Consider the following 25,220-nt stretch of genomic DNA (forward strand, 5'->3'; position numbering starts at 1 on the left):
CATTATTATAACGAAACATAATATTGCGGTGATATAGCAAGCTTTCTCTACTTCAGACTTCAAGGTCGGCTTGCCCATTTTCCAATAAGAGCAATAACTTACCCCGCAAACATAGTTTTTCAATAACAAGCAAAGTAATGGCGGAATCGTAAATTGAGACAACCTAAGAGGCTTTTCTCATCAGGATCGCTCTCAATACAAAATTGCATCGATAAAAGTATGTAACAGTAAGGAGAACAACTTTAAATGGAATGAAACAATTAAATTCTGTTTTGGGGCAATTACAAAAATGTTGTTGTAATTTGATTAAAACTCTAGAAAATTAGATATGATGCTTAAAGAAATGCTAACTAACTATCTAACTAATGACTAAGTCCAATAACGAACTGGTAAGGAAATTACATTCGGCATCTCGCACTATTACAATCTTTATCGTCCCACGATTTTGTTTACGATTATGAAGGAGGGAATAGGATAAAATTTGTCTTCCAATTTTTTGTTCACTATTGTTACGAACAAATTAATTCACTACGTCGTGGCGACCATCAAAATTAATTTCGAATTAAAACACTTAACTTTTCGCATTCTACACTCCAAGCTCCTTCGTTTGATGCCTATATCGTTGGAATTGTTTATGGGGTCGGGTCTCCCATATATATTTCGAAATTAACGCATTTCTAGGCAGATGGTATATAACTGAGGACTGCGTAAAGTAATTTTAAACATTCTGTTTCGTTTACCCTAGAATCAATGAGTATAAATACTCAAATTAGTGACGAAATGAAAATTTTATCATTTACAATTTCATGTGGGCAGGAACGATTTTTATCCAATTTTGCACATAACTAGTCAAGTAAAGTAAAAAGTGGGAAATTTCAGCTTTCTATCCTTCATAATATGTGAATAATGAGCAAAAGTTCCGTTCAGTTTATGCTTGACTACGTGCATGTATTCTGAATAATTTGACGCGCAGAAACTTCCAAAGTATAACGCGGCCAAGTAATATTAGGATAACAAATTCCAAAAGTCCATAGAAACACTGCTTAAGGTCGACGATATCGAACTCCGATAATGTGTCGAAAACTAATCGACAGACTTATGATCAATTTAGCAAATTAAAGAACAAATAATTTGAGAATGATGAGCCCGTAGTAACGATTTCATAGGGACATGGCGGCGATCAGTGTAGTTGATAACGCTTTCAAAATTTAAAGTTAACCGCAAAAGTATTTTAAAAAAAGAAATGACAAATTATTAATTGATTTATTGCTCTTGCATTGCGGTCGTTTTGAAAAAGAATTGGAAAATGAAAATCTTTTGAATATAATGAATTCTATAAAACGTCAAGTTTCTTGTTTGTTATCATAAATTTGATCAAAAAACGGTACGGTACGCAAGTAATTTGAAAATGCTTTTGAAGTGAAAATTTTTGAAAACTTTAATAATAGAAGATTTCGTAAAGAGTATTAATAATTAACTAAAGGAAACATTTCGGTTTTGTCGGGAGATTGCTAATGAGCATTCAAATGATGATTTTATTCTCTTGTGTTTTGTTTAAATTTCAAATCGAAAGAAAAATTTTCAAGAGATTTTTGAAAAGTTTTCCATTTCACTCAGAATAGTATTGAACGTTAAGCGCAACGGATGAATATCGTAACGAAAATAAAATAATGCGAAAATGCATTGCACGCGGGTGTGTTTGTGTATGCGTTTTCGTTTTATATATATATATATATATATATATATATGTGTGTGTGTGTGTGTACGTGTCTATGCATATTGTAACCATTTCAAATAATTTATAATAGAACGACAGTGTTTTTAGAAATTCGAAGATACGTGCATAATATGTATATAACAAATATATATATATATATATACATATAAATAAAAGTGCATTTTATAGGAAAAAGTGCGTAAAGAAGTTTTTTTCAAAAAATTTTCAAAAAAAAAAAAAAAATTATCAAATTCGATTTAATTATTTTAATTAAATAAGAGAATTTAAGAATTATATGAAATAAAAAAAAATAAATAAATAAAAAAAACAAAAAAAAGTGGTAATAAAAAGTATTTGTGTGGGCTTGTCTGACTCTGTGTGTAGATGTCGGAAAATTCACTTATATATTGAGGTTCTCGGCACATATACTTATATTTTTCTTTCTTTTTTGTACAATTTTTTTTTTTTTTACTTTAGTTGTTGTTGCTATTATTATTATTATTATTTTCTTTTCATTTACTCACCTTATCCATCGCACCCCGTCAACTCGTATTCGTTATATTTGTATGTTTAGATTGGCAAAGAGTGAAAGTGTTGCTTTCCTGCTAGCTTGCTTTCCTGCTTGCTTACTTGCTTACTTGCTTGCTTGCTTGCTTGCTTGCTTTTTTTGGTTGCTTGTCTTCTATTATCGTTTGATATGATCGAAAGTCAAAACTAAAAGAGAACATATCTCTCATCAATCACCGTAGGAGAAGACGAGAGCCGAGTTCCGAGACAACTAATCTAATATATGCATCCATGTGCTTAGAATCTTTTGTTAAGATATGCACACTTAAGCAAATGATGATTATGGATATGTTGAACGACGATAATATTGTTGAAGTGTTCGTTTTAATTTAAATAACATAAGAAAACAATAAAATTTCGTTTATGTATATCATTCAATAACAACAACAACAACAAGAACAACAACAACAACCAAAAAGAAAACATTTTTCCATCCATCATCGAATAAGGAGAATACACTAATTTCGTTATTTATTTATTATATATATTATAACGTTCAGAATTACACATCGAAGAGCACATAAAGCTTCTTGATCTATTCCATTTGACGGCCCGTCCGCACTTCAATCCTTCCGTTTATATCATCGATCTTTCGATTCTTCCTTTTTTCCATCTTTCGATTTTTCCCATTGTCCCTTTTTCCTTTCCGTTCATTTCTCTATCTTTCCATCCAACTTTCGGTTCGGTCTATCAGTCCCTCTATGTTTTCATCCTTCGAGTTTTGCGTTCGTCAACCTGTTTGAACTTTTAAGATGCCGAAAACTGAAGGAATAAAGTAAAGTCGGTTCAATTTCTTTGATAAAATTTCATAACTGGTGTAGTTTAATTACCAAAGGTAAACACGCATAAACGAACAAGTAAGACAGTTATATTATATCCATCTTAAGGTTTTAATGTCTAAGAAATCCGTTTTTTGTAAACGCCCCATGACTTTACGAATTAAACATCCACCAGAATTAAATTATAACTAACCCACTTTACTGCATTCTACTCTCCAACTCCTATGATTTGCTGCCCCTACGGAAGGTATTTTTAAGAAAACATTTCTCCACTAAGTCATGATTTCTATCTTAATTAATTTAGAACACAGTAAGCTTTTCGCATTCCACTGTCCAAGCCCTTTTATGTGATGCCCATATCGAAGGTATTGTAACAAAAAATGCGAGATTTAATTTGGAGCTAACCCACTTGGCTTTTCGCATAATATAGATATAGATTCAAACATTCGGTTTTGCTTGCCTTATGATAAAGAAGCATAAAATCTCAGTTTACGTTATACTGCGGATTTCTGCTCTGACCAATTTGACCCATTTTCAATTCTAACCTGGGTGCAAAAACTTCCAATGCTTCCACCAAAATTTGAAGTCGTTATCTTCATTTTTGCAACCAACAAACACACACAAAGCCACACAGATGGACAGACATAACTGAAGCAATTCAGAATTCCACGCTGATTAAGAACACTTTATAGGGTCTCTGAAGCTTCCTTTTGAAAAAAAAAAAAACAAAATGGGTACGCTGGCATCCTTCGGTGTTGGGTGTTGGGACGTTTCGCATGTACACATATTTCTACGAAAATCCACACACAATTGACTGAGTGAGAAATTGTTGTCGCAAAAATGGGAAACAGGAAACCGAAATTGGCCATAGACATTGACGGGTTCTGTAAATTCGTCCAAATGATTCGCTATATCTATGTGTAAGCGTCCAAAATTAAAGAGAAATTTTGCAAGCTTTTTGTAGATTATTCACCAGCGGTTATGCTTCTTTGCCTGACCGTCGTATAGGACCTTCGAAGTTATGATTCTCCACGATATAAAAACTATTTGTTTAAGTAATTTGTGTGGATTCGCTCACTAAGCAAGGCTCACTAAGGCTAAGCATTTGTAGTGTGGTAGCAAGACTAACTACTTGTGATTAAAAATATCAAGTGCTTGTGTTCAAAATTCAGCGGAAAGTTTTATTTAACCGTTTCGTCTGCATTCCTCGGTATCGCCTAATTTCTGGCTATTCTCAAAGTTCAGAAAATTGCCCCAGAGATAACGTTTGGCCGCCACCCGAGGAAAAAAAGATGAATCGGAAAGTGTACTCTTATAGATGCACGTACATTAGCTAGAGAAAATATTGTCATGAAATTAAACACAGATTTTAACGGACTAGGGCACTATGAACGTAAGAAAAAAAATATACGAAAAAAATATATAAAAAATAAACGTCCCCGACTTAACGGATAATACTGCGTTATGATTACTTTCCTTTGATTATTTTTTTTTTTTATCGACTCAAGCAGGAAATTACCTGAAATGATGAAGTGTGTGTGGTCTAAACTTAAGTCCCTTGCCCTGTTATTGGCCCATTTATTTATATCATGTTTTTTAAGTTTGCTGTACTTATTCGGATGCTTTGGCGTTGACATTGTTGTCTATGGATTAATTAATTAAATTAAGTTTATTAATAAAATATATCGATTTTTTTGCCAATAAAAAAATTGACCCATTTTTTTAAATTGAATTTTCAATAAAATGATCCCATGGTTACATTACACTTTAAGCTTCATTTTCGGTTTTTCCCTGTAGGTACAAAACTGTGATTTACACGTCTCCGATAGTAGCCAAGCAAAAAAAAAAAAAAGGCTTCTTTTCATTTAAAGGAATGATTCCATCCCTTGTATCTTAAATGGCAAAGGTTTTATTAAATAGTTTTCGATTATTTTGCATTGTATTGTTGTAAATAAAAAAAAAAAAAAAAAAAAATTTTCTTAAAAAAATTTCATTAGATGAGCATCAGCATATTCGATACAAGCTGATCTTTCGTCTTTTCACTATTAATATTATTTAATTGCAATTATCATAGCGTATGCTTTTTTTTATTATTTCGTTTATTTGTGTTATTTTCTTATTATTTTCAATCGCTTAAAGTAAACAAATAATTAAAATGATTTTTATACAAATCAAAAGTGTTCTCATTTTCATGTTTTTTCAGATATATTTTTAGAATATAAATATTTCTAAATAATTTAACTTCTTTCCATTTTCATTTATTTGGACATTGTTTTCAATTTTTAGAAATCATTAATTTTTCTTTATAATCACAAAAGTGTGTGTGTGTGTATGTTCATAATTCAATTTGGTTTGGTTTGGTTTGATTTGATCTGATAGGTGGATAATATTTACCTTCTTCTCCAAATGCATATAACTATTTCGTATTCGAAGAATCGAGCAATCGATAAAATATAATTACGTTAAAGTAGGATGAAAATAAAGGAACGCGTTGGCGTACAATATTCAATTATTCAAATTAAATTTGATATATATTCTATGCAGCTAAACAAAAATTTCAATTTAAATAGCCATTGAAGCTCTCTTCGCGGGCACAATTCTTATGTATCTGATCTCCCAGGTTGCAAGTTCCTTCACTAAATCGCACTTAATCGGCAAAAGAACGTTCGATATCATTTCTTAATACGAACAGCTGCAAATACCTCTACAAGAAATTCGTGGAAGCAAGCTGATGTCGAAATTTGTTTGAAATTATCGCCAAACTCATCACCTAATACTTTGATTGTTTGACGTGCTGCATGGTATGCAGCTCGGCTTTATCAAAATTAGGTACTGCTTACATCCACACTATCCAATTCAAGGCTTTTCGATTTGCAACACTTCCCATCTCTGGTAAGTGAGTCTCCATTCCCATTGTCGAAGAAATAAAGGCGGATTACCCCATCAGCCAAAAAACCACTTTTACAATATGTACAGATATCTCGGAAATAATTCAATTCGTGAACTATGTTCACATAAAAAATATTAATTGCATTTATTCACTGAGCTATTTAGGTGAAAATGACACTGATTTGAGTTCCCTTATGTAGGCAATTTTTGAAAAATTATCAAAAGTAGTTGTGGTGTGCCTTTCTCCAGGATAAGCTTATAAATTTTACGACACGCAATTAAACAAAGACGCGCAAATTTTTTTTATTTAAAATATGGAGGTAATGTCAAGGGAAAATCATTAGGCTCTATAAAAATGAGTGTGTCAGAAAGTCCACACTTGGAAGTCAAACTCGTATATATATTTATGTACATTAAAGAGTTATCGTGAGTTATCTTTGTATTAAGACAAATATGGTCAAATTGATACTTTCATCAGTCGTTGAAGAGTATATATGTCGTATGCTTAATTTATCCTTAAACACCTGGATCCAATTTTGGTCTCCTATATCTCTCGAAGAAGAATTTTGTTCTTTGGCAAAAAAAAAAAAAAACGCTGCTTCAACTTCAAACAGGCAAACTACATATGGCTACAAAAAAGATCTTATCATATTCCATGAACCATCAAAAACAATAGAGTTGGACATGGCAAAAGCGTAAAAGTGTTCGAAGTCACATAAGATCGGTGACAAATGCGTAGATCGTTAATCCGCCAAGCCGCCACGAGATTTTAGACATTAACGTGCTTTGTACATGGGAAAAATCTTACAACTATTCGCAGATATAGATGTTGATCCTTTAGGCTTCAACAAGAGTAACTATGCCATGGAGATCAAAGACAGGGCGCCGGATTTTCTTTTTAGAAAGAATTTTAATAGAATTCGGAGTAATAAAATTCCCGGTATATGATTCGAACGCGTGGATCTAGATGAGTTATTCATCAAATAGATAAGAATCGTGACTACTAAGCCGGTATTCGCAGATTGAAATCTCAGTGCGGTAGAGCTTACTTTGGTCATAGCTATAGAGAGCGGTTAGTCGGTAGCGGCATAACACATGTGGATCATCATCTTTTCTCACTACTATTGTGCGACTACAAGTTCGCTTCGATTTTTAAATTCAATATAGTAAATTGCATGGAATTTTATACAACATTTCCTTGTGCTATGCTTTGATGTTTTATATAACGGTTACTTTCAAAAACAAAGTGAATTTGTTTTCGTCGAGTGGTCCGACTATTATTGTGTCCGCCGTCGCGTATTCATAAAATTATAGTTCACCATCACCGTTAAAAAAGGACGAAAAGTCTTTCCTACTTCTCTTTTATTTTTAAATGTGTAAGAAGCTCTATCAATAAAATGTTCACTAAGTGGTATACAAGATCAATAACAAGTATCTAATCTTGTGTTGTCCTTCTTGCTTTAAACTGGTTCCTTTCAAGGTAAGCTGCACGCCATGTGAGGCTCGCAACTATTTTTAATCATCATTAGATCTATGCGTTTAAATGTCTGGCAGTCTTTACTTTCCGGCTCGTCATCCGAAAAGTTCTTCTTTTTCCTACTAAGAAGCGAGCAAGTCATTTCAATGCTTGTTCCGATTTCCAGAACGAATAACAAATGATGAGTTCTATCATCTTTGTGTGGGACTTTCGAGTCAAACTCTCGAACAATGAAACCGAACCAAATACAAGACTCGGTAAATATGATAAGTTGTGGCTTTCAATTTTGTGCTCAAGTCAAGTTTAGTCAATACGTTTAAAAGTAAATTCAAAGAATAAGCTTAAAAGTACCAATAAAAAGTGATTGTAATGAACTTAATATGCGCTGACTACTAATAGGGATAATTAGCTTATAGATTTCGAATATAAATTTTGAAATGCCTTCAGTTTTGAACCGTATTAAGATTCATGTTTCGCTTTGTTTTACATATTTGCTAAAAATAATTTCCAAAGATGTGTTCCGGCAATGCTTTTGATTTTCTTGCGCTTATGATGAAACGTGCTTTTTCCCGTCTATTATTTATTACAAATACTTTTCGCTTTATTTCAATATACAAATTATTCGCAAAAAGTAGTTTTTCTATATAAATATAACATACATAAATTTTATTTTACAACCATTCAAATGAAATGAAATATAAATTACTTTTGCTCAACATATTACAATAACAAAATGGAGGTATATTAAACGCTTCATTTCGTATGTAATCTTCGAAACTATATATCATCAATACTCACATCCGTCGAAAGGAATTCTTAAAGTTCTGAACACGTAAATAGAAAACGAAAACCTGTTTTCGATCGGATGGCAAGCATGTGTACACCGATAAATGGAATTTTGAAAATTTCACTATTTTTTCAAAAGAAAAAAAACTATTTGTCAGGATTAACGTTTCGCTGCTTAATGGTCCGTTCGCACTTCAAAACAAGGTCTAGTTCTTATTAATTTATCTTAAGGGGTGAAGGATGAATTCCCATTAACGGATTATACATTTTTTTTTCTTTGACGCCAGTCACTAAGTAGTTAGCGGCTTTATATTGTGAAGAAGAGAAACGGAGAAAACTGCTAGACTCTTCTATTCAGGACGACGATCTTGCCGTTAGTCGCGCTTAGATCTAGTTTTCTTAGTTTTCTTCGCGATTTCACATTTTTATGCAGATATTTTCAAGATTAAGTTCGTACCACTGAATTGTGATTTTTCAGAAAGCGAAGGCTTTATTCCAAATTTTCAGAAGATCAGTTCACAAATGAATCGTTTGTGGTACGTTTTGTTTGGAACATTTCGGTGCATCTTGTCGTCTTATTCGTTCAAATATCGCGATTCAAATCGATTTGCTTTGGTTCCCACAAGTACTCTGTCCGTCACTGATACCACATATCGTTCTGATACTGTCACGTTAAGCCTTTTTAGGCATTAGACGTGAAATTGTCAGCTGAATTGTCACGTAAGGCATCATGAGTCTGTATTCGGTTATTACATATTAAGAATATCGCTTACTAGAAAATCGGGTAATCTTCATTATCAAATGTGTGATTTTCCTAAAAAAAAAATCACGTAATCCATTGTCATAGTAACTGAACAGATTTGTATTGAACTTAACGCTATAAAATCCGATTTGTTTCCATGCGCAAAACAAAGTGAATTCGATTAGATCAACATTTTTCAATTTCACAATATTAATTATTTTTTCTTCACATACACTTCTTTTTTTATACCCTACATCACTTGTTGTACAGGGCATACTAACTTAGTGCGATGGTTTATAACGCGCAGAAGGGGTTAAGATGGACCCACCTTTTATTATACCAATCGATTCGGAATCATAATCTGACTTGACCTAAGCATGTCTGTTCCTCTGCCTCTCTGATGTCTGTCCATGTAAATTTTTGATCAAGAGACAATTCTCAATTTTTGAGTAATTTGATGAAATTTGATAAAGTGACGAGTTTTAACTTAAGGACGTGGTTCGGATCGAATCACTTTTTCGACCATTGCCCTAATCTGATAAGTCATTATATGGAAAAATATTGTCATTTTCAAATTTCTCGGCAAAAGTGTTTAAGTAGTAGTAGCATTTCGGCATTCTAAAATGGTATGGAAACTTTGGACCGACCAGGACAATTTTTGAACCCTCTCGCATACAACGAAAACTGAAGTTCGTAATAGTAATTTAACATAAAAAATTAACTGTGCCAAATTTGGACCATCTCGGCCTATTTTTTGGATCCTACTTTAATAATGATTTTCATAAAAATTGATCCTTTGTAGAGCAGAAAAGTCTAAGTTTTAATATGTAGTGATCGAAATTGACCCACAATATTATAATAATTTCATACAAAAGTGACCTCTACGAAATTTCGAGCACCTAAGTCTATTTTTATACCCTACCCTATGTAAAGATTAAACTTGTGCTACATTAGATTGCGTTTCGGGCCCGCTTTCCCATAAAGAGGCGCATGAAAAATATGTCTTTATACAGAGACAAGATATAATTTTTGTGTTCTATAATAATAATAAGAATTTTTTTAGACAATGTGGTGTAGGGTATTTAATGGTCGGCCTTGTCCAACTATAATGTTCTTACATGTTTTTCTCTCTCGTTTTGAATAGCACGCAAACTTCATAGATATCTTATAAAATGGAACGAGGACAAGAAAAATATCTCTCATCGGGAAGTAATACAACAAATACGACACCTTCCCGGCCGGCTTCACGACGCACTTCCACTATTATAACGCGAGAATCATTACCAACACCGCCACCCGATCCACGGGTACGAGAAGCCCAAGAAAATGTTTTCATTTATCCGCCTATTACAAAAAATTTTTCCAGCGAACTTCAAGGTCTGCTAAAATTTGGAGAAAGACAAAATGAATATCAAAAACTTCTAAGGCAAAGTATCGCAAGTGATTGCAGAAAATCGCATAAGAATTCGACGAAGGAGGATAGTTCAACGGACGAAGCGGATAGATGTGAATGTTGTGAGAAATTACGCAAAGAGTTTGAATATATCATGGAACCGTTACAGAATCGTTTGAATTCGAATATTACCAATGCTTTGGCGGCTTATGGAGCCATGGACCAATTAAATCGTATGTACACAATGTGGGAACATTACATAATCGTGGAGAAAGAGTTACGGCAAAGTAAGGAACGCCTACGTTATGTGAATTTGCTACAGAGAAAGGTAAGTCCGTCAAGTATGGAATGTTTACAATTCTTATTTTATAGATGCCACAGGTAATAGATGAGAAAAATATTAAGGATCGTCCAGCAACAACAACTGCTCCGACTAGCTCATCTAAGGATGTAGATAATAAAGATATAGAAAAATCTATTGCTTTATTAGAAACAATATTAAAGCCAGAGCAAATAGCGGCAACTAAAAGTCAAGAGATCAAAGTGTAAGATATGCTTAAGCTAGTAAGCTAGTAAGAAATATTATAGTCATGTTATTTGCCTTTCTAGACATCGGGAACGCAGTAGATCCTTTATGATAGAAGATATTCCCAGTTTACGCGAGGCACGTGAAAGCGATAAAAATAATGCTGTTAAACAACATTTATTAAGGAGGCAGAGTACTTACGGCGATAGCAAATCAAAAGTTTCGAAATGGACTAAAGTGAAAGCGGCTTTTAAATGGGAAAAAGCCAATGTACCAGTTATAACGGAGGGTACACGTGACGTTCTTACACCAAACAATGCTGAAGTGGCGAGGTAAGTGAAAGCCTTAACGTAACGAATCGTTTCAATTGATTTTATTTGTGTTTTCTATTAAAAGATATCTACGAGTACCGTCTGTACCTTGCGGTGGTAGTTCAGCTGACAGCATTTTGAGTTCATCTTCGGGCCACTTACTAAGCGAGGGTACTATGAGCTCTGCCAGCTCAATGGACGATATTGATAATAATGCTCAACCTAATATGCGTAAATATATGTCTAAGTATTCTATGGTGCTTGAATTAATTTCATAAAATATTTATTAAACAGGTAAAGATTCATCGAAAAATTATGTAATGAATTCAGCGGCAGAAAAAAAAGTAGCTGAAGAAACAAAAACGTTAGATACATCGCTTCCGAATGAGTCGCACAAATGTGTTTCTCCGACAAAGTCAACAAGCAATAAATCTTTGCGTAAATACAAAACTATAACCGACTTTGAAGTTGTACCTGAAGATGTTGAAACCGATCTCAGCGGAACTGGCAAACGTAAAACACGTGTTCCTCCCCGTCCATTAAATCTTAATATTAAACAGGTGTGGCTCATGTGAGAATCATACTATCATAATTAAAAAAACGCTTTATCATTGATCCCGTTTTAATGACTTTCCCTTCCCCTTGGCAATCTTCTTAATTAGGATTTAACCGACATTGATCTTAATTATTATACAACATCACCTCATTTATTGAAAGCCAGTCCAAAAGATGGCACTCAATCGCTTAATCGTACGGCTGTTAAGAAAATCAGTTCACCCGTCAATTCATCTGTGCCTTCAAGTCCCTCCAGACATTCAGATTGTTTTATTGAATTCGGTTAGTAGTAAAATAAAAAAATCTCTCAAAACTCATTTACTTTAAATTTTTTTCTTTACTTAAAAACTGCTGCTTTACTGCTTTCGCTCACCTATCAAATTAGAAAGTGAAGATTTATCTAGTGGTGATTTTTCCGAATCAAATTCACCCAATGACTTGATGACGCGTAAAAGTTTTGAACAACAGCAATTGGAAATCAATCGACGTTATGAATTGCTGCGAATCAAATTGGATAAAGAATTTGAGGCTAAGCGTAAGGAATGGGAGAAAATGAAGACGAGTCGTGGTAAAAATTCGACTTTAGTTTTAAATAAATTTGCGTACAATTTTCTTTTGTACGAATCACTTGCAGGTATTTCATTAATAACGGCTAATAAAACACCAGAGCCTTTATCGCCCAGTCCGTCGATGATGAGCAATAATTTAACGACCAAATTTTTAGAGGAAAATCTTACCCCCGACTTTAAGAAAAAGTTACAAAAATGGCGCGTTAAAAAGCAAGCTTCAATAGGAGGTATACAAAGTCAAGCTACGCTGCACACAACAACACCGAAAGAGAATGTAACCGCATCTGCGACTTTAACTCCAACATGTGTTAAAGAAAACAATAACATAAAAATTGATTGGAATTTATGGAAAACAGGACAATTAAAGTTGGAGGGCCAGGGTTTAAGTCCGTTACCCGAACAAAAAGATTTGCCGGAAGAGTTCCAAAAAAAATTAGGTGAATTTAAATAAAATAATAAAAGATGAGTTGAATTTGTAGCGTAATTGTTTCAGAACAATGGAATAAAATCAAACGCGGCGGTTCTTCAACAAGTTGTGCGGACTCTTTAAAACGTTCCCATAAGCATGGTAGTGGTGGCAGTAGAAAAGGTGAATCCGATGATGACAAGAAAGCCGAGAAACATAAGCCTCCTGATAAAGAGAAATCGGAGAGGTATGAAAAAAATTGACCAAAATCCCATTATCCCATTATTATAAAACATTCGATCCTCTCTTCTTCTTTTTCCTTTTTCTTCTCCTAACTTCTCCTAACAACACTTCACTTTTTCCTTTTTTTCTTTCTCTTCTCTTTCTCCCCTCTTCTCCTATTCTCTCTTTTTTTTCTGCTTTGCTTTTCTTTTCTTTTCTGTTACCTTGTCCTCCCCTCTCTATTCCCGTTTTTGTTCTTTTTTAGATTGGCCAAATTGAAAGCTATTGTTGGTGATCACCCAGCTAAAGAGATTGAAGTAAAAACATCAGCTGGTGTTATGAAATTTGAAGGTATCTCTCGCAAGTTTACCCGTAAACTTTATGAGTGGGAGAAAGCGCGCGGTATCGGCCCCGAAGCTTCCACGTTCGCTTTACTACATCCCGGTTATTGTCCAATCGATGTTAAAAGAATACCGAAAGAGACCAATGCCCGTAAGTCTTCTTTCTTAATTTCCATCAATTTTCATTATATATTGGTTTTTATACCTATAATCAAAGGTTGAGAGGTTAATTCGTTTTCTCAAAACGTACTGTGGACACCTTTGCTTCCCGTGTTTTTTTTTTTTTTTTTTTTTGCTTGTTATTCATGAAGTACAACACGTACATCATAAAAATTTCCACTTTTATTCTGAAAATAGAAAATATCAACCACGCCCACCTAATGCTATAGAGAACCTATATCTGATTCTTTCCTTTAAGATAACGATGATGGGTATAAAAGATACGGTCACGTTCAAATATAATTTTCTTATTTGATTACTTTTCTCTTAAAATATAGAAGAAAATCCACCTACCTTAAGTAGATCGTTATCGTTAGACAGCGTAGCACCTTCTGCAGCTATACCGATGATATCGCAACAGGCGTCCAGTTTATCGTTGAACGATGTTAATGATCTGAAAAATATAGAAGAAAAGGGTGTAAATAGCACGGAAGTTTTAACTTTAGGGAATGAGTTTAAAAGATTTGAAGAACCCGAAGCTGTTGTGGTCGAAGTCGAGGATCATATTGTGGAAACAGCTTCAGCATTGATAACTGCAAATCCCTGGGATAAGCAACAGACACCAATTTATAAATATGAAGAAATTACTTGTAACGATTTTTGGTGAGTTTATTTCGCGACAGTTATCATAATAATCCTTTTCACATCTTTGTTCATGCACATATTTTAGTAATACGAGGAGGGTGCAAAGTTTTGAGTCTCATACTAATGTAACTCCGTTATTGAATGTATTGAAAAATACCGAAGAATTGTTGAAATTATTGAAACAAAAATCACCAGATATAGGGGAAAATATGATTTTGAAGCAATGTGAATCCGTAGTGACCTTGATACGCAACAGCTATACTTATTACTCGGAAAATCTGACGAAGCCCGCTTTAGTAAATGCTATATCTGATGCGCAAGTCAAATTAAGTCGCTTAAGAGATTTGGTAAGAGTTTTTCAAGTTAATCGTGCCGATCTATATTGTTATTAGTCATTAATCTTAATATTCAATAGAGCGCCAAATCGCCGTTAGACGAAGCTTGTTGCCAGGAGATTATGAAGGAACGCAACGCAGAGTATAACGAAGAATTTCATGGTCTGCGAGAATGTTTGGAGGTTTTAAAGCATAATTTGCGCAAGTGTTCATCACTAAGGTCTTTAAAGAAATGCATTGGTTTTTCAATGGTTTTATTTATCACTTTCAGTTGGTAACGGGCCCCTTTGTTCTAGAGATAATGTACCCGATATTAATATAACTTCTGAAGATGGATTAGAATCATCGGTTATTACGCAGCCGGGTGATACAACTTGCGATCAAATGTCCACAACGTTAGAGGCTACCGATGAATTAAGCGCTTCGGTAGTAGAGAACGATACCGAAACTCCGAACGTTACAGTTACTCGTACAGGCAGCGGTAGCGGTGGTGGTGGTAAGAAAAAAATTCGTTTACGTAAAGTAGGCTCGCGTCAGAACAGTAAAACGGATAGTGATAGCAGTGATGAGGACAATAATTATGGCAGTAATTTAGAAACTCCGAGGCGTTTAAAACGGAAAAGCTACCGGCTAAAGCAACGATCATTTGATGACGATCCAAAACTTAACGCTGACGATATGATTTATACACTAAAAGTTAAACCGGGCCAGCGTATAGAAGAAAATCGTGAGAGCGCGCCCCTGAAAGAGCCTATACGAACTGCTGCTTCTTTAATTCTGCCGTTGACAATTTCCACTTCATTGCCGAACGTGTTTGTCAAAACTAAAAGAAAACTATTCACAACGGTACAAGAACCAGCCGCTGTGGATGGCTTAACTGTTATCGAACAAGAAGTGGATAATTCTCCTGTGGAGCAAATTCAAAAAAATGATCTTAAACTAAATGCAGTTACTTTAGAGGACAACGAAAGCAAATCTGATTATTGGACATATAATGCGAAAATAAAACAACTGGAACAACAAGTTAAGCCACGGTTACTGTTAGTTCATAAGTCTCTCAGTTTAGACGATACACGTACCGATATGGAAACAAATGACAGTAATGATAAGAAATCCCATAGTATGGAAAATATCCGTAATAAAAAACTGACTAAAGCAACACGACCACCTTTAGCCAATGACAGTTTCCGTTTAATAAACAAAATCAAAGGATCGCATATTGAGGGTAAAACTAAAAAAATCAATTCGGCGAATGAGAAAATCGAACATGTTTTTAAAAAACACGCAGATAAAACTCACACGAGGGGGATTACTGTTAAAAAGATTGAAACGAAAATTTCGAAATCGCAAACTGCCAACACTGTGTCAACGGATAAATTCGATAACACTTTACCACGTATTCATCGTAAATGGGAACGTAAATCATTGACTCCTACTACGCAATATACCAAATTCAATTATCCCGAGCCCGCGACCTCGGAACCATCTAGTCCAATGTACGCGGAAACTTATTATAAGCCGGCAACTCCGCTCACCGAAAGGGCTTTGCGTTTGAAAAAAGCAAAAGAAGATTTCTTAAAGGGTTTTGCCGATTTTCCCAGCCTTCAGCAAGCGCAACCGCATAAATTAGAAACAAAGCAACTCTCACAGTGGCCCGAAAAAGGCCAAAGCGATTTAAGCTTAAGTTCTGTTACTACGACTGATGAGCGTTCTCTGGTAGATGATGAGAGCACTGAAATGGAACAAGAAGAAATCCCAAAAAGTTTAAGCGCCAACACTCTTAGAGACGAAACACCGGCCACTCATTCGGATACCGGTACAGATCAGGATTTTGGTGCTTTATATAATTCATTTCCGCGCCAAGTTACACGTTCTCGAAAGATAACCAGTAAATTGGGCTTTGCTACGTTGGCTTCGAAATTGCGTAAAGTGAAAGGCAAGAAGAAACCGAAGAATACCAGCAGCGAAACTATATCAAATGTACCTCTAACAGCGAGTAATAGTAATAGCGCTCTGTCAACATTGTGTCGCCAAAGTTTATGGTCTGATGTTATAGCGATACCTCGTTTAATAAATAGCGATGATATGACATCGCCTTCGACAATTAATAAATCGAAGTCATCTCCACATGCCTTACAACAAGCAAGACAAAATATTACGGAGGAATCGAAAGCCAACGTGAATATACAAAACGAACGTTTAAATAAATCACAAAGCGAACAATACGTGAAACGCCATAAAGAAAGCTATGTCTAGTCATAGAGAATAAACATTAGTTGTAATTTTCAGTTTATCAATTAGTGAACTGTATTTATTTATTAATATTGCTTTAGAGGGCAAACAATCAAATGAAAGAAGAATAAAATGAAAAAATCAAAAGTAAATATTTCAAGAGTTTGTTTTATACGGAATCCTACAACATCGAGATGCAGCACCATCAACAAATTAAGGAATATCATTACAATACCCGGCGAACAAATTAAAATGCTTTGGGTACCAAGTCATATCGGTTTATTGGGAAATGAGAAGGGTGATCGAGCGGCGAAGTATGCTGCTTCTGCATCTCGAAAATTACAGAAGGAAATCGACAATACCATCATCATCAGCACTACTCTTCTATTAACCCCCAATTAATTCCACCTTTATATCCAACAAATGTTGCGAAATTCAAGATTCAAACATTTTCGGGAATTCGTCTTGGCCATGCAATTGCAACTTACCAATGGATCTTAAAGAAGTCTTTCTCCCCAGTCTGCAATTGTGGGCAAATTCTCACTATAAAGCACATTCACAGTGATTGCCTTAACTTTTTCTTGGCTAGAAGTATTACATTTGAAGCGACTAACCCTATGGGCATTTTAAAATCCGCTACAGAACAGCATATCAATGCAATGCATTACTTTATCAAAACTACTAGGCTCAATATCTAATGTGCTTTTGTAAATTAGAGCCGATAGCCTATGTTGCTCTATGTCTTTCTTCTCTTAGTCTAAGAACTTTTATATTAATAATAACTTCAAAAGGTTACATACTTCGGAAGATCTAACTTTTTATTTTTTTTAAAGTTCTGTAATTTTTTTCATGGAAAGAAGCTTTTTTTTTTTAATTTAAGAAATGATTTGAACCTTCTACAATATAGGGATGAAAAGAAGCTTTTTCTTTGAAATTTTGACCCTTGTGTCTAAGCATTCAAAAGACACCATCTGGGAGGTTATATTATAATTTTTTCTATCTCTCTGTTGATTTCTAATTGCTCTAAGATACTAACAGATACCTTTTGGGGAGTGTTTATGTTTATTGATAAACATTTCTAAACTAAAAAATGTTTGAGTAGCCCGTTATGGAGAGATTAGGAAAAGGAGAGGAAATTTTTGGCTTTGATTACCTATCGTCGGCAATAGACTTAGAACAATTGTTGTCGTCTTCTCTGCCATTTCGCAACACATAACATGCAAAAAACTTGCAATTCTATTTTTAGCAGATGTAACAAAAACCCCATCTATCCCTATGTACTTCTTTTAAGAATTTTACTGTAAAGATCTTCATGTAGTTTTTCTTATTATGGTTATTAGTTTTTAGAATTAATCTGAAAATCGGAAAATTAAAACTGTCCTTACGTATTCAAATATCCCTCGTTATTCTCTTTCCTCCAAATTTCTTTCGCGAGATAGTGCCACTTTTGTTGCCACGATTTTATTGAAAGATATGCTATTTTTATACCGTTCGCCGATGGATGAGAGGTATATTTATTTAGTCAAGATGTTTGCAACGGCCAGAAGGAAACATCAGAGACCCCACAAAGTCTATATATATTCTTGATCACCATCAAATTTTAAATCGATTTAAGTATATTAAGCATGTCTGGCCATTTGTCCGCCAATCCCCCTGTGTAATGTCTGTTGCAAACGTTCTCCTGACTGCAAAAATGAAGCTATTGACTTTGAATTTAGCAGAAAATTGAAAATTCTTGATCTGAAGTGGATATTGAAAATGGGTCGAATCGGTCGATTAATACGCCCACTGCACCACGTAAACTTAGAACATCTCTGTCTTTGAAAAGGAATAAGAAATTGGTTTTTTTGCTCATTATTCATAAAATATACCAGATTTATGCACGAAAATTTGAACGCATTTTCTATGGGTGACGCTGTACAACATGTATGAAAATCGAAGAAGTTGACTATGCCTATGCAATATTTTAGTTCAATTTTTTTTTCCAAGCTTCAAAAACCCCATAAAGTATATATAAGTTTTTGGGCAGTTTAAAATTTGAAATGCACTCAAGCATGCCCATCGGTCCATCTGTCCGTGTGTCTCTCTGCCCAGCTGCATAGTATCTGATGAGTATAAAAGATTCGATCATGATCAAATCGTATTTTCTTACTTGTTTCGTTTAAAATTGATATTGGCGTCTTAGGGCCGAAAGTTATAGATAAAAATAATTTGGATTTTTTTGATTTTTTTTAACGTACGCGTTTGTAAAAGGACAGCAGGACTAGCTTTTAGTGTGCAGTTTCATGTTTTTGCACTAAACGTATAAGAGTGCCCATAGTAATTAGTAGTTGACAAGAAATTTCGGGACAATAGATGGACGGATGAATGAACGACCGGACGAGGAAGATGAAAACAAAATTGTGCAGTTCCTAAGAATATATTCCATTTAGGACTCAATGTTGTAAACGTAATGATAATATTAAAAATACAACATGTAAGCGAGAGATGGCGCTGTGTTGAGAGCTATTCTCTCTTGATAACTATCAATACAATAGAATCTGATATAAAACAAGTAAGAAAATTATATTCGGTCGTAATCGAATGTTTTATACCCATCAACGCTATCCTAAACAAGAAAAAGTAAACGAACTTAACTCTCATGCTGTATAATATGGAGTGGGCGCGTAAGCGCTTCCTTGGAAAAGTCTTAACAAAAATTAAATTTTGGTGCAATACAATATTATGTAGGCGTGGCGAACTTTTCCCATTTTTATATAGATACTACACCGTCGCCCATAGAGTATGCGTTCAAAATTTTTGCACATTTATCTGCTATGAATAACGAGCAAAAAAGCAATTATTTATTCGCTTCCTCTGTTTACGTGGTCTGCGGCCCAGGTGTTCTTCAACCGATTCAACTTATTTTCAATGTCAACCTAAGTGCCAGAATTTCCAAAGTTTCTGTCAAATTCGAGGTCAATAGCTTCATTTTTGGAGTCTGGAGAATATTTACAACGGATATTATACACGTGGACAGACACAGGGGGATAGGCGGATAGATGGCCTGACATGCTTAGTATGCTTAAATCGATTTCGAATGTAATGGTGATCAAGAATATATATATATACTTTGAGGGGGCCTTTCTTATGTGTCCTTCTGGGCGTTGCAAACGTTTTGACAAAATGAATATACCTCCAATCCTTCGGTGATGGGTATAATAAATAATGTTAACGATGAACAATGAAATATTTATTAGTTAAAGGGATTAACTAAATGGCAATCTAAAGCGATATCACTTCTAAATGAATTATTTATTACCGATAGCGATAAAAAACTTCGAATAATTTTTAAAGTAATAACAATTGTTAGTTAAATTCGCGCTGGTCACTTGATCGTTAGATTCTAACAGCAGCAATGAGGATTATTTTAACTTTTTTAAATTTATTTCTTGTAAGTTTTCGAGCATCAGGCTATCTAATCCGGTTGCTTTTCTAATAATGTTATTTTCTAAAAGATTCATCAGTGTTGGGCTTATAAGGAGATTCTATCAATTTTAGAAAATGAAAGGGATTTACGAGTCGAGGAACGTAATGCTTTATTCCCTTTATTCCAAGAAATGCAACTCCAATATGATTTCATAGTGAAGGAGATCGCTCAAAGTAAGGAGAAGAAGGATAACCAAAAAACGTTGACTGAGAGCGATAGCGCTGAGGAACCTTTAAAAGAATTTCAGCGCTACTTTGAAGAACTAACTAAAACAGGAAATCGACCTTCGAATGCCTATGATAGTCAATTGCCAACGATAAAAGAATTATTAAATACAACAGATTTAATTGATTTGAGTCGAGAGCAACAGTTGGAGCTTCAAGATGTACAAAATATAATGCAGGACACTTTAGATCAAGCTCAGGAAAATATCAATCAGTTAATAAAGAAGTCCTTGGAGATCGAAGCTAATTTGCTAAAGTTAAACAAACCGCAAATTATTTTATTAATTTCAAAAGCTTTAGGCGTTTTATTTAATGTCGCTTCTCAAGTGTCCAGAGCCGCTTATTGCACCTACTCTCATATACCAGAATTGAATATTTCGTTACAGCATATGTACGAAGGTGCCGATTGTTACACTTACACTACATCTTTGGTTGCGACGGTACAATATGAAACTATGACAACGATTTCGACGATGAAACAGAATATTTTTGATATGGCAGCCATTTATAAAAAGATTGCGTCACAAAATTCGCTTTTAGGAAAAATTCTGACGTTAGTCTTAAATTTTACCGAAATAGCGCGCAACATAATTGACAGTTATAATACGGCTATGCGTGCCTTGAATGGCGTGCAACATCAATTGCCTTCCGCTGCCCTAGAGGCGACTAAATGCAGTAAAAATTTTGCTACTAAAATCCCATACATAGTTCAAACTGTATCTACCGTTACGGAGTGTATTACGTTTGTAGACGATACGACGTATGTCTATGATTTTATGCTTCCAGAGAATTCTGAGAGGAATATAGATTTTCAGAATCCAAAGTCTACGAACTGGGACGAAGATTATTAAGTGTACAAAGAGAACTGATGTGTACATTATATACTCTGGACAAGTCCACCACACGCCACCATATGCTAATATGATTCAGTGGTGAACGCTCTTTTTAATGTGGCTTGTGGAACTATTTGTTTTTAATTTTTTGAAAAAATATTGAATAAAAATTTTTGTAAATAAAATTTCGAACAAAATTTTTGAACGTTTTTTCAGTGTCCTGGAAGTTATAATGGATGCATTCAACTTATGACCCACGTTTTATGCTTACGATTCCTTAGTGTTAACCATGCCTGAACAACAGATCATCCTCTTCCTTGCTTTTCTTATATTGAAAAGGTCGTGAGTATAAACGTTTCTAACGGCAAGGTATTGTGTTTTGTATGCGACTTTGTGGCTAAAAAATAAGTTCTTTGTGGCGTGGTGGCCGCGTCAAATTTGTTGTACAGAGTATATGTGTTTTTGCAATACATTGAAGAATACATGATAGGTTTGGAAGTCGTGCCGAATACTTTTAAAGAGGACTTTTCCTTAAAGGTGATGCTATTCATCCGCCTAGGAATTGTTGAGAATGCCGCTTTAAAAAGGTTACATATTCCCGCCAGTTTTTGCTTACAGGCTTTTAGCGAAAGCTAAGTTTCGCACCAAACATTTGCACAGTTGCATTTAACAACTCAACGGCTCTTCATTCTAAAGGATAAACTAGATGGTTAATCTAGACGCTTTAATAAAGTTGTGTATTCTTCTCATAATAAGTTCTCGAGGTGCGTGCAAGATGTTAGAGGCTCCGAATAGTCATCCCTGAGTTTTAGACAGGCTTTGATGTCTATAAACTTTCATTCACAATTGCAAATTGCAGAAATACATTCCTTAAGGATCCAGTGGTGTATTGTAAATATGACCAAGACGGATACTTGCAAATGCTTTGATATGGATTCTCTTGACGCTGATTGGACATAGTGGTGGAAAGAGGTTAAGACCAATGTGAGAGTAATATGGATGTGCTGTGGACTTCTTTCCATAATTAATGACGCTGAAGGCACGGATTTGGCTACTAGGTCTGTTCGCTCATTTCCCAAGAGACTAATACATTTTCGTATCCGAAAAATTTTAATTTTATCTTTGTTAGTTGCAATGGTGTTCTTTGCTATCCTCATAGTGTTTTAATTGGAATTATAGGGGTTTCGAATAGCGTTTGCGAGCTTTAGTTTCCGCTGTAAATCTACGTCTGATCTGCCATCGTTCCTTATTATCAGAAATGTGATCTTTATTCACAAGTTTACTTATACTTGTACCTCTTGATATTTATATGAGGAAATTCAATGTTTCAGATCCAGTTGTGCTATGAATTTAATTCTCCCCGACTATAAACCTTGGAGAACACTAAAATAATATTTTGTCAACGCTGCAACGTAACAGAAGCTAGCCCGCTAACATCTAGTACTAAAACTATTGTTAAAGTGAATAGATTTAAAATTACAATTTGGGCTCTCTACAATTCTGAATGCGATCAGTTATTATGTATTTTTGGTCTAATTTTTTCATTACACAATTCATTAGAATGACTTTAATTCTACTTTTATTATATTACCTGTGCCGGAACCGACTTCTTAGTCTTATTTGTACAAAACTCTTCTTTAATTTTAGTTAATCTGAATGAATAACTGACTAAATTGTAATATTAATTAATTAATAATTGCTATTGAATTTTTATTAAACTTTAGCTTCTTTTCAACTTTAAAGAAGAAGCTTGAAACACATTTATGTAAGATACGATTAGGGAGCGATAGACCTCAGCCTAACTATAATCTTCTTGTTTTTTTCTATTCGTTGGAAAGTCCAAATCAAATTTTGTCCCTTTACATTATGCAGTGTTCAATATTTGGACGTTATTTGTACATATATTCTCAACGAAACTAACGCTAGACCTAAAAGCTGCAGAATGCGCGTGACAAACGATATAAAAAACTTAGTATTCTTTTTTGTGATGGCTATAAAAATACATGAGTGATATCTACATAAATTTGTTGCGCACTTGTGGCCACACAATGATACCATTTGCAAGTATGAATTGATTATACCAATAAAAGTTAACGACACTTCCAGCCGCAACCCTGTAGGTTTCGTTTTCCTCTTTTTCGGAACTATAAAAACGAAAGGAAGAATAAAAATAAGAAGAAGAATATAAAAAGGTATAAAAAAAAAAAAAAAAACACGAGACACGCGACCAATTGCGTGTTAGTATGATCCTGTACTTCTTATGCATAAGCAAAAAGCGTATAGCAGACACAACATAAACAAAAAAAGTGAAAAACAAAAAAAAAGAAACACAACCAAAAACTCTGTAAATGAATGCTAAAAATGAAGGAAAGGATATTCAGAATATTTGAAAAGGATATTCAATACATGCACCTACAGCTGAAAGGCTTTCCTGTTAGTAACTTCGTTAGTTAGTAGAGGACTTTTTTTATTTATTTATTTTTTTTTTTTTTTCAAAAATATATAATCGCGATGATCTTTTATGGTGACACAATTGAACTTGCTTATTATTATCTGAACTTTGACATACATCTGCTCTGCTTCAAGTGTTATCGAAACTTTATAAACATATATCAAAAGGAAGGAGAAGAAGATAATCCACAAATTTTATTATTACACATCCAAACAAGTTAGACACGCGTCAATCGTACTTGGCAAATTATTTGGTGACCCAGTCCTATGTATTTAGTTGTCTTCGCTAATGCATGATTTTCTTGATCGTTTTCTTTTTTTTTTTTTTGTGTATTGCATTTTGAAGCACAGATGGTCAAATTTGTTTAAATGTCTATCTAGTTTTCGAGAAGCATTAAGAAATATATAAAAAAAAAAAGAAGCAAAACGGAACGAATATTTATCTTCCCTTGAAAAAATTGTATACTTTTTTTTTGTTTTCGTTTTGTTTTATAGCTAATGCGCAGACGCGCACGCTTCCTTTGTTCAATAAATTCTACACCGTTGTTTCCGCATTAAAATTTGTAATTATATCTGCATCAAAGCAAAAACATATCTTAGGTATCTTTACTAAACACAAATACGTACACTCGTACGTACTCGTACATCTTAGAGATCTTAGCCAGAGAGTTCATGACGACAACAGGAACAACATCATGTAAAAATTGGTCGAAATAATTGCTATCTCTTTCTTACGGTTGACGGTTTATATTTAGGCAGTTACGAAGACATCCATTCATCCATCCATCCACCCGTCCATCCATCCATCCATTCAACCACTATTCTACCTTTAATTTTTTTGTATGTTGTTTGTAGAGCAACATTTAAATGTATCTATATTATATACATTTTTCGATACTTTAAGTGCATCAATTTCAATCTACTTTACCATATGTTCAAATGCATTTTATATATATTTTGTAGTTTAAATTTCTTTCTATATATATACATATATTCGAAACTGTGCAAAATGCTGGCTTACTGGTTGTAGGTGTGCGTATCGTTTTTATAGGAATTTTTGGTGGATACCGAAGTAAAGAAGTTTTATAGAAATTTTATATTAATTCAATGCGCTACCAGCTTTTATGATATAATTCAGTCAATATTTTTCCTATTAATGAAAAGCATTTTCATGAAGAATGCAAACGATTTTTGCCCATTTTTATCTCTATGTTCGTATGTTGAAATAATGAATGCACTTTAAAACTTTTCTTGCATCGCGAGGTTTGTCCCTAAATTATTTCTTGGCGCTTTGTCGTTAAGTTTGAAAAAGTGAAACAATCAGATAAATCGGTGAAATAAAGTTAGTTAAGTCGGACTTGATCAACAAATTTGGAACATCTATGTCTTGGCAGTTGTTAATAATCTTGCCGCCATTTTACAAATTGTTAATAAAGAAAATGAAAGTTCAAAAAATTAAAATATACTCAAAATAATGATGACGATCATCGCAATATTAATTTCCTCAAAATAATGATGACGATCATCAAAAAATTAATTTGCATCAAATATTACAGAGTATCTATTTTTTTTATTTTTTTTTCCTCAAAGTT

General features: G+C 34.1%; 2 protein-coding genes across 8 annotated transcripts; both read left to right on the forward strand.

Annotated features, from left to right (window-relative positions):
- The first annotated feature begins 1,743 nt into the window (after positions 1-1,743).
- Positions 1,744-16,690, forward strand: LOC119638831. 7 transcript variants are annotated; one of them, XM_038035869.1, is made up of 15 exons: positions 2,030-2,129; positions 10,102-10,678; positions 10,723-10,895; positions 10,960-11,208; positions 11,273-11,418; positions 11,482-11,747; positions 11,850-12,024; positions 12,128-12,310; positions 12,377-12,748; positions 12,805-12,964; positions 13,205-13,431; positions 13,778-14,102; positions 14,170-14,431; positions 14,500-14,626; positions 14,691-16,690. In XM_038035869.1, exons 2-15 carry the CDS (start codon positions 10,130-10,132, stop codon positions 16,673-16,675), a joined length of 5,199 nt encoding a protein of 1,732 aa, XP_037891797.1. In that variant the 5' UTR covers positions 2,030-2,129; positions 10,102-10,129; the 3' UTR covers positions 16,676-16,690. The 7 variants fall into 7 exon arrangements, with proteins under 7 accessions (XP_037891795.1, XP_037891794.1, XP_037891797.1 ...); XM_038035870.1 differs by having other exon boundaries at positions 2,031-2,129; positions 14,500-14,620; XM_038035867.1 differs by lacking the exon at positions 2,030-2,129 and adding an exon at positions 1,744-1,756 and having other exon boundaries at positions 12,128-12,748; positions 14,500-14,620.
- Positions 16,691-20,001: 3,311 nt separating this feature from the next.
- On the forward strand, positions 20,002-21,296 carry LOC119638866. Its single transcript, XM_038035943.1, has 2 exons — positions 20,002-20,084; positions 20,149-21,296. Exons 1-2 carry the CDS (start codon positions 20,049-20,051, stop codon positions 21,193-21,195), a joined length of 1,083 nt encoding a protein of 360 aa, XP_037891871.1. The 5' UTR covers positions 20,002-20,048; the 3' UTR covers positions 21,196-21,296.
- The last annotated feature ends 3,924 nt before the right edge of the window (positions 21,297-25,220 follow it).

This window comes from Glossina fuscipes, unplaced genomic scaffold (assembly GCF_014805625.2).
Source record: "Glossina fuscipes isolate IAEA_lab_2018 unplaced genomic scaffold, Yale_Gfus_2 110, whole genome shotgun sequence".
NCBI lineage: Eukaryota > Metazoa > Arthropoda > Insecta > Diptera > Glossinidae > Glossina > Glossina fuscipes.